Here is a 10,796-nt window from a genome sequence, read left to right as displayed (position 1 = left end):
ATATGTTAATGGATTATTGGGCTATGCCATGTGTCCAACTCACTTGTTGGTCTTATCTGTCTAGTATGTTGTGCAGCAATGACACAGTGAACCTCACATTCAAATAAATAGAATTGAAGGACAAGAGTTTACTGAAATATGGTTTATCTATTATTTTGTAGGTATTCCAAATTTTATATAAATTTATACAGCAACATAACATTGCATTGTCTTAAAATGAAACATGAGCCTGAATCTAATTAATACAGATCAAAGATTTTAAAAATATCAAATTTATCATTACCTTAATTTTCTTTGGTCTAGTAAATATATATGTTGGTATGCACATTGCAAAAAATGGAAAAAAAACACTAATGATATATCCACTTAGGTAGTTGCTACCTTGATCAGAGTAAGAACTGTATGACTCAGATGACTTCATTTCAATTCATTTCAATCTGGAGCTAAGTTCAAACAACTTTAAAATGTTAAATAAGTAATGTAACAAAAATCAACAGGAGATAGGAGGAAGCATAAGACCAATGTCCTTATTGTTGATAGACAAAAGTGAATCAGTATTTGTGTGTGATTTATACATGGAGTTAAAACAAATTACACAGCCTTCATTATGTTTTTTATTAACCACTAAAGGTCCGGTGCACAAAAATTTGTGCACTTGGGGCGGGGGCGGGGGGGGTCCCTCAGCCCAGCCTGTGCCCTCTCGCAGTCTGGGACCCCTTGGGGGATGTCCATCTGGGCCTGCTCCCGCTCCCCAGGGGATCGGGCCTAAGCTGGCAGTCAGACATCCCTCTGGCAGCCCGGGAGCCCTCGGGGGATGTCCACTTGCCAGCGGGGAGCAGGCCTAAGCTGCAGTCGGACATCCTTAGCACTGCTGAGGAGGTGGGAGAGGCTCCCACCACCAGCCACCACCGCTGTGCTGGCAGCCGTTAGCCTGGCTTGTGGCTGAGCAGAGCTCCCCCTGTGGGAGTGCACTGACCACCAAGGGGCAACTCCTGCATTGAGTGTCTGCCCCCTGGTGGTCAGTGTGTGTTATAGTGACCAGTCACTCCCAGTCGTTCTGCTGTTAGGGTCAATTTGCATATTACCCTTTTATTATATAGGATTGAGGGAATTTTAGGCTCCATCTTTTATATTAAAGAAACATTTATCTGAAACTTAGCAATTCTGTCAATTTTATTTCCATTTCCTATTCCCCTCTCCCCATTAAATCCAGATAAAGCTAAATTTATTACACATGTAAAAACATTTATTATAAGACTCCTTTTAATAAAGTAAAAAAAATTAATCTTTATTGTTGAGAGTATTACAGATGCCTCCCTTTTTTTCCCCATAGACCCCCCCTTCACCGGTTCCTGCCCCACCCCAAGCCCTTACCACCCTATTGTCTGTATCCATAGGTAAAACATATATGCATATAAGATCTTTGGTTAATCTCTTTTCACACCCCGTCACCCCTTCCCTCTGAGACTTGTCAGTCTGTTCCATATTTCCATGCCTCTGGTTCTGTTTTATTTCTCAGTTTATTTTGTTCATTAGATTTCTGGTTTGCTTATTTTGAGTTTTAGATTCAATTGTTGATAGATATGTATTTATTGCCATTTTATTGTTCATATTTCTTCTTCATCTTCCTCTTCCTCTTCTTAAAGAACACCCTTCAGCATTTCATATAATACTGGTTTGGTGGTGATGAACTCCTTTAGCTTTTTCTTATCTGGGAAGCTCTTTATCTGTCCTTCAATTCTAAATGATAACTTTGCTGGGTAGAGTAATCTTGGTTGTAGGTCCTTTCTATTCATCACTTTGAATATTTCTTGCCAATCCCTTCTGCCCTGCAAAGTTTCTGTTGTGAAATTAGCAGAGAGTCATATGGGCACTCCCTTGTAGGTTACTAACTGCTTTTCTCTTGCAGCTTTTAAGATTCTCTCTTCGTCTTTAACCTTTGGCATTTTAATTATGATGTGTTTTGGTGTGGGCCTCTTTGGGTTCCCCTTGTTTGGGACTCTCTGACTCTCTGTGTTTCCTGGACGTGTAAGCCTATTTCTTTCACAAGTAGGGGAAGTATTCTGTCATTATTTTTTCAAATAGGTTTTCAATATCGTGCTCTTTCTCTTCTCCTTCTGGCACCCCATACTTCTAATTTGGTACGCTTGAAGTTGTCCCAGAGGCTTCTTACATTGTCTTCACATTTTTGGATTCTTTTTTCTTTTTGCTCTTCTGATTGGATGTTTTTTGCTTCCTCATATTCCAAATCACTGATATTATTCTTGGAATCCTCTAGTGTTTAATCCCTGTAAATTGTTCTTTATTTCAGTTAGTGTATGCTTAATTTCTGACTTGTCCTTCTTCATTTCTTTGACATTCTCACTAGGATCCTTGAAAGTCTCATTAAGTCCCTTAAAGCTCTCATTAAGTCCCTTGAAACTCATTAAGATCCTTGAGCAACCTTATAAGCATTGTTTTGAACTCTGTATTCAGTAGTTTGCTTACTTCCATTTGTTTCATGTGTGACATGTTTCTTTGTCTTCCCATTTTGGCTGCTTCCCTGTGTTTAATTCTATGTATTAGGTAGAGCTGTTATGTCTCCTGAAATTGGTAGAGTGCCCTTCTGTAATAGGTGTCCTGTAGGGCCATTGGCTCAGCCTCCCCAGTCACCTGAGATGGGCACTCTTGGTGCGCCCCTGTGTGGGCTGTGTGCCCAGTCTTGTTGTAGTAGAGCCTTGATTGCTGTTGGTATCACTGGGAGAAATTGATCTCCAGGCCAATTGGCTGTGAGGACCAGCTGTGACTATAGTGGAAGAGCTGTTCTGCAGGCGACACCTCTATGGAGCAGCACTTGCTTCATGAATTTGCATGTCATCTTGTGAGGGACCATGCTAATCTTCTCTGCATTGTTTCAATTTTAGTATTTGTGCTACTGAAGTGAGCACAGGTGGTGGGATATTATGACGTTCTACTGAGCAGTAAAAAATGTGTGATTTCAAAAATTTGTAAACTATTGCCTGGAACAACAGAATTAGTATCCAGCCTTTAGGATATCACTCCATGACTGTGAATGCAATTTTATTTGATGAAGAAATAAAAAGTTATCTATGTATCTTTCAGGACTTATTTTATTTCTAAAATAGAGCATGAATCCTTCTCAATCTTGGAATTGAATGATTACATTTTAATATATGTATTTTAACTTTTATTGATTTTATTGGGGTGACATTGGTTAATAAATTATACAGGTTTCAAGTGCACAATTCTATAATACATTATCTGTATATTGCATCATGAATTCACCACCCAAAGTCAAGTCTTCTTCCATTACCTTTTATCTCCCTTTTACCTTCTCCTACCTTCCTCCACTCCTCTTCCAATTCTGGCAATCACCATACTGTTGTCTGTGGGATTCTGGACTCTTAATTATTTTTAAATGCTAATTTTGTTCATTCTTAAAGGGATTTTCAAATTGTCACTATTATGTCATCTATTAATTTTGTTTTAACATCTTTCAGAATTAATTGGCAATAAGATCTCTGTAGCCATGGCTAGTTCTGACATGAAACCCAAATCAATAATTCGTGCCAAAAAATGGTCAGAAGAAATTGAAAATCTGTACAGATTTCAACAAGCAGGATATCGGGATGAAATTGAATATAAACAAGTAAAACAAGTTTCTGTGGTAAGTTTTATCCCTCTATAAATCTGAGCTCAAAATGAGTTAGTTCAATGGTGAAAGTTTTAAAATAAAACAAAGAACTAGAGGATAACTGAAAGGAAATTCTTATCCAGCTCTCTCGTTTTATTGAAGAGTAGACTAAGGCCCAAAAAAGTGATTTTTAGGCAGAATGAGGAAAGGGGTGGTCCCTTAGCATGGAAATATTAAGAAATTTCTAGCTTTTATTGAACAACTATACTCTGCTAAATGCCAGTTTCATTTTAATTTTGACCACGAATTGTAAAGGGGTTAAATTCTGTTTATTATGGGGATCACATGTGACAAAAAACCATTAGAGAACAAGTCCTGACTTTGGTAGTCCTTTCCAGGTTCTCTTGACTTTGCTTTTCATAAACTAGATTAGAATCTAGACATGGCACCAGTTTATAATGGGGTTCTAAAAAATTCATTCTTTCTACCAGATACTAGGAGACAAGAGTTTTTAAGAATATGATATATAGTATTCATAAATGTGTTTTAAATATATTTTATTGATTTTTTACAGAGAGGAAGGGAGAGGGATAGAGAGTCAGAAACATTGATGAGAGAGAAACATCGACCAGCTGCCTCCTGCACACCCCCTACTGGGGATGTGCCCGCAACCAAGGTACATGCCCTTGACTGGAATCGAACCCGGGACCCTTCAGTCCCCAGGCCGATGCTCTATCCACTGAGCCAAACCGATCAGGGCCATAAATGTGTTTTAATGCTCAGATTTGGGGTTACAACAAAGTATTTATTCAATTATTTAATATTTTTTTTTTTTTTTAGTATTAACTCCATTTTTTAGAGACTAATTCACATGTGTATTTTTCAGCTCTCTATATTTTCTTTTTCCTTTGATCTTTGCTTAATACTTCCTTTAAAAGTAGATAGGAAAAGAAATTGGAGGCATTGCAGAGCTAACATATGCTAGACCCTTTAATTTAATGCATATTAATTTGACAGATATTAGTAGGGCTGGTGAGGAACGAAATTATAAACACTGATAAAATTAATATTTGATGACTGTGATTTTCATATACAGTCATCCCTCAGTGTCCCAGGGGATTGGTTTCAGGATCCCTCAAGTCCCTTATATAAAACTAGAGGCCCGGTGCATGAGATTCATGCACTGGTGAGGGGCATGGCCTGCGGGGATCGGCCCACTGTGGGAGCACTGCTCATCCCAGTCAGCCCAGCGATGCTCCCACTGTGGGAGCACACTGACCACCAGGGGGAAGCTCCTGCATTGAGCATCTGCCCCCTGGTGGTCAGTACGTGTCACAGTGACTGGTCGACTGGTTGTTCTGGTCGTTTCACCTTTCACCGTTCGGTTGCTGGGCTTTTATTATATAGGATGGAATAGTATTTGCATATTATCTATATTTTCAGATAGGCTACAGCAGGATATACCTATACATCACTTCATTTGTGTGGATTCAGTGTAGTGCTTAGCATATGGAAAATTCAAGCTTTGCTTTTGGGAACTTTCTGAGATCATTTTTTCCAACATTTTCAATGAGCGATTAGTTGAAACTGCAGATCCAAAACCCACAGATACAAAGGGCTAACTGTATCAATATTCTGACATCTCTTACCAAAAGGTATTCTTCATTACTGTATTATCTATGGATTTTAGACAGATAAAACACAAGCATGACTATTTTAATGCTATTCAAAAACAAGCTTCATACCTTGCCTTAAGATTGGGATGCCCCTAAAAGGTATAAAAGACCCAGGATCATAGAGATGATGTGATCATATAGGCATAGCTGCACCTATACCCCGCCCCCCCATACACACACAATACTATTGTAATTGAGGTAAAATCAGATTTAAGAGGACAATAAGAACATCCTTAAAGTGGAAGTCCCCAAATGAGAAGGGTGTGTGTGTGTGTGTATTATGAAGGAAAGAACAACACTATTCACTGTATGACTTTACAGTTATGGAGAGTTTGCATTTCACTTCAGTAGTATGTTTATTGGGTACCTACCACGTGCAAATTTCTGTGCCAAGTGCTTTAGGAAATAAAAAATATAAGCACTTGCCTTGCCTGACCTCAAATTTGGTGGGAAGAGTACAGGATTTGCAATTGGTCTGTTCAAGGGTTGCAGCCTGGCTCTCCCCCTCACTAGCTGGGTAATCCCACACAAGGCTTTTAACTCCACTGAGCTCAACTGCAAGATTGTGATGGCAGTGCCTCCGACAGAAAATTGTCACAGGAATGAAATGAAGGCATGTGTTAAAGTGCCTGACATTGCAGTGCTCAGTGATCATTTGTTGAGTGAATGAATAGTGTTTAATGAATGATAACATTTATTATTCTTATATCTTGAAGATTGAGGATGACAAAAACAATAAAACCTTATATGTCAAAGTATATAGGGTATTCCAAAAAATGTATACACACACTTCAAATAATTACAAAGGCAGTGTTTATTAAATACATTTCATTTTCAAAATTGAGCTATCAGCTGTTAAAGTGTGTATACATTTTCTTGGGACACCCGGTATGCCTTAAAAGAAACAGCACAGGAATCCAGAGGATGGTAAATATCACTTCCTTTGGGGACTTTCTTCCCAAAAGGGTTCATGTCCCCAGAGGCGTTTGCTGTGGGCCTTAGAGGATGGATAGGGTGGTGACTGAAGGCTTGCTTGGATTGGCATGTACCAGCGGTCTAAAGGGTATGAGTGAAGTTCCTTGTCCTGACCTGAGGCACTCACCTTATGGGCAGTATTAGTGCTATTGCTCTCCCAGCCCCGGCTGAGGGGAGTAGGGCTTGAGGACCTTATCTCTCCGCTCCATATACTTTCAGGATGAAGATTTCCTAGATTGAATGGGAGTGATTAAGTAAAAAGCTAAGAAGAAAAAATGATGAAATAGCAAAGATGTTGATAAGTGCAGAACCAATATAGCTGTTTGGAGGCCTTTTGTTCCATAGGAAGTAGTTTTGGATGTTCTGTAGAAGCAGCAGTTGTACATACTGTTTCTTCACTACATGAGATGATGTTCAAGACCCTAGTAAATGAACAAGAACCTGCTACTGGTCCCACGAGGAAGAGGGCTGTTCGTGGTGACTTGAGAACACCTTCCTTTCACTGCTGAGTGCAACAGAAGATACAAAAGACAGGCCTGACCTAAGTGATAGAATTTATGACTTTTTTTCTATAGTGTATATGTCAGAGAGCCTGCTGAGGTTTTTCAGATATGCTGCCTCCTATTTTTGCTACTTGACAAATAAATGAGACAACAGAAGAAAATGAAAACGCACTGTTAAACATAAACGATGTGTATTCCTTTATATTCATGTTCCCATTGAAATGATGATTTATAAGAGGGGACTATGGGAAGTGAAGCTGCCTGTACAGATGGTGTTGAAGGACAGGGTTTTGTTTTCTAGACCATGAAACCTGAATAACAGACTTTTGGCAATGAGAGCACATCTCACAAAATCCAGAAAAAGCAAACATACCTAACACACACAGAAACACACCGACCTGATTAAGGGGGGCATAACATGAATTTGCAGAGGAATGGGAGGAAAATGTCCAAACTGGATCAGGCCAGACCATACAGTAAGCCAAGCAATAAGACATACTTGAAAGAATAGTGGGGGAAGGTAAGAAAGACTGCTGAGGACTATATTTATGACCTCCAATTTCTATTAAAAATTGACTTTCAAGGTAAACTCAATTCAGTTTCAAGTAAACTTGAAATATAGATGTGAGGAAATACACACGGCCCTTTAAATATTATGAAGTCTAGCTGCTTCCTTTAGTCACTCTCGCACCATCAACAGTCAGCTCTAGGTGCTTTCAGAATGGGGTCTGGGCGTAGCCCTAATCCCTCCTGGGGTATTACTTTTAGAAATTAAGAAGTAATAATGTTTGAAATCATTTTAAAACATCTGAATAAAGTTTAGAGTATTTAAAATGTTTTTTCTATCTTGGCAAGTGAGTAGAAATTTAAATCTAGAAATTGGAATCTAGAGAGCACCAAATTAGTTGTTTTGCTGTAAAAGGATATGACTTAAGATGTGTTTTGGGGTGTGTGTAACACTGTCATAAGAGGTCAAGTATTTTAAAACTTAATTCTATACTTTAACTTTTTATGCGAGTTATACTTTTAACTATTTGGTAGTAAAATATTATGTAAAATAAAACCGCATGACAATATTTGTATTCTGGTTTTTGATGTGTAGGTAGATCGTTGGCCAGAGACAGGATATGTGAAGAAACTTCAGAGAAGGGACAATACTTTCTATTACTACAACAAACAGAGGGAATGTGAGGACAAGGAAGTCCACAAAGTGAAAATTTATGCTTACTAGGCCTCTGTTCTTTGTGTTACTTATCATTACCTTTTAATATTTCATTGTTTCGTTCTGCATCATGTAAATGTTTGTCAATTGACAAAAGAATTCAAGATGCAGACTTCAACTGAATATTCTGAAACACAGAAGCCATGAAACTTGGTATCTGTTAGTCATCTCATTCTGCTCTAAAATGTAACTGCAGAAGCATTAAAATTGTACCTGTCTCGGTTCTGTTCTTTCGATTATTTTAACTGTGGCAAAATAGCCATCATGCACAGGAAAAATAGGAAACCATTGGAAACCATCCCACTGGTTAGGCTTATCATGTATAGGTGACTGCTCTACCCTCGAAGCCTTCAGCCTTTACCACTTTATAAGACCATGACTTTGAACGGCCAGATCTGCATTTTGCAGGCTGAGGAATCCTTTCTCTTGCCTCAGAAATCCTTTACCTCTTGCTGAGTAGACCAAAAATGTCAACAGATGATGGCCTCTGGGAGCAACCTTCAGCCAATGACTGATGGGGAGGAGATGGATAAATGCCCAGCAACCCAACACCTCGGCAGGAATCCATCTCAAGTGTTTGTTTTATACGGGCACCCCATTTCCCCAGCAGAAACAAGCTTCAGTCACCTGCAGCTGTATCTGACTTGATCAAGGGGGATTTATTTTCAAGATGCAAGGCTGGTTCAATATTTACAAGTCAATTAACATGATACAACACATAAACAAAATGAAGAGTAAAAATTATATCAATACACGCAGAAAAAGCATTTGAAAAAAATCCATTTATGATAAAATACCCTCAGCAAAGTGGGGATAAGGGAACATACCTCAATATAATAAAGGCCGTATATGACAAACTCACAGCTATCAGCATACTTTAAGATTAGGAACAGGACAATTATTTCCACTTTCACCACTCTTATTCAGCATAGTACTCAAAGTCCTAGCCATAGCAATCAGATATATATAGATATGACCCAACAAGATAGATATTCTAAGTCAGGGGTCCTGAAACTTTTTAAACAGGGGGCCAGTTCACTGTCCCTCAGACCGTTGGAGGGCCAGACTATAGTTTAAAAAAAACAACTATGAACAAATTCCTATGCACACTGCACATATCTTATTTTGAAGTAAAAAAACAAAACGGGAACAAATACAATATTTGTATTTGCATGTGGCCCGCGGGCCGTAGTTTGAGGACCCCTGCATAGAGGGTGGTACAAAAGTAGGAAGACATCAGGTTCAGGCTGGTGACTCTAAAAGCCCCTACCCAACTCCAGCAAGAGTGAAAACATCTTATACACTCCCCAAATCTGGGAATTATTTCTGGCTCCACTTCCTACTTTTTGCTTTGAATTATCTCCCTCTCCCCTGGATTTTTTTTTAAGAGAGCGAGAAAGAGAAAGAGAGAGAGAGAGAAGAGAGAGAAGTCATTGATATGAAAGAGAAACATCGATAGGTTGCCTCCTATATGCACCCTGACTGGGGATTGAACCTGGAACCTAGGTATGTGCCCTGACTAGGAGTCGAACCCGCAACCCTTTTTGGTGCATGCAACAATACTCCAATCAACAGAGACACTGGCCAGGGCTCCCTGGATTTGAATCCACATTCTTTATCTCTGCATTGATGACTTTTTTGGATTGTGAGTCTGACTCTTTAATTCAGAGCATCATTTCTTCCCCAAGATACTGCTGCTTAGATTGGCCCATGGCTCCATGCACTGCAGCCTAAGAGCTGAGACTGCCCCAAACTGTGAACGTTACCAGGTTCTCTGATACCATGACTGAACCTAGGCCTTACATGTCCAGGGGGAGGATGGGGGGACTAAACATTAAGCCCGTGGCATGTAAGGTCATGCTACTTAAGAGATGGGAAACACTGGTAGACCCTGTTATGCTAATTTTATGCTCGGCTATGGAGTTCCCAGATATTTGGTCAAACTTTATTCTGGTGTGTCTGAGAGGGTGTTTTTAGATGAGATTAACATATGATATGGTAGACTGAGTAAAGCAGATTGCCCTCTCTAATGTGGGTGAGTCTTGTCCAATCACTTGAAGGCCTAACTAGAACAAAAAGGCTTCCCTCCTGTGAGGAAGAGGGAACGCCTGCCTGATTTCTTGAGCTGGCCCATCAGTTTTCTCCTGTCTTCAGAGTGGAACTCCCCCAGACCATCTCAGTCTTTCCCTTACCTCCAATCTCCCCTTGATGAAGACCATCCCCAAAATCTCCTCTCATATATGTTCCTCAGATCCAGATCCTGTAGCCAAACAGTTTCTGATAATCTCCCCTTGAAGGCCTTCAAACTTAACACATCCCAAACTAAACGCATCACCTTTTCCCCAAATCCACTCCTCCTCTTGTGGTTTCTATTTCAGTAAATATGTATCCAGCTGCTCAAACCAGAAAGCTGGGAGTCAACCAGATTCCTCCCTCCCCCATCTACACTAATAAAAGAGAAACATGGTAATTAGCGTACGACCGCTACCCTTTTCATTGGCTAATCAGTGAGTATATGCAAATTAACTGTCAGCCAAGATGGCGGCCGGCAGCCAGGCACTGAAGCGAGCACGAGGCTTGCTTGCTGCAGACTCCAACGTTCCCCGCCTCACTTGCCGGCCTCTCATCTGCAAGTCTAAGCAACTATATACTATGTTGCAAATAAGAAGCTAAACAAAACCCCAGAAACCGGCTTCCATTCAGCCAGGCTCGGACCGCAACATTGTATCTATGTTTTCAGCAGCAAGGCCTCAGAGCTAAAGCTGGCCCAGAATAAAAAAAAAAAA

General features: G+C 39.8%; 1 protein-coding gene across 2 annotated transcripts in view; it reads left to right on the top strand.

Annotated features, from left to right (window-relative positions):
• The window catches only part of MEIG1 (meiosis/spermiogenesis associated 1), a 9,639-nt gene extending 1,406 nt beyond the window's left edge, over positions 1 to 8,233 (top strand). The window contains exons 1-3 of one of the 2 annotated variants that reach the window (XM_014549923.1): positions 1,368 to 1,397; positions 3,501 to 3,667; positions 7,891 to 8,233. In XM_014549923.1, coding sequence (XP_014405409.1) covers positions 3,530 to 3,667; positions 7,891 to 8,019 — 267 coding nt within the window. In that variant the 5' untranslated portion in view covers positions 1,368 to 1,397; positions 3,501 to 3,529 and the 3' untranslated portion in view covers positions 8,020 to 8,233. Of the gene's footprint in view, positions 1 to 1,367; positions 1,398 to 3,500; positions 3,668 to 7,890 lie in introns of those variants that run through there. The other variant, XM_005878879.2, reaches the window with a different exon arrangement.
• The last annotated feature ends 2,563 nt before the right edge of the window (positions 8,234 to 10,796 follow it).

This window comes from Myotis brandtii, unplaced genomic scaffold, assembly GCF_000412655.1.
Source record: "Myotis brandtii unplaced genomic scaffold, ASM41265v1 scaffold576, whole genome shotgun sequence".
In the NCBI taxonomy this organism is placed as follows: Eukaryota; Metazoa; Chordata; class Mammalia; order Chiroptera; family Vespertilionidae; genus Myotis; species Myotis brandtii.
This window is presented reverse-complemented; position numbering and strand designations above follow the sequence as displayed.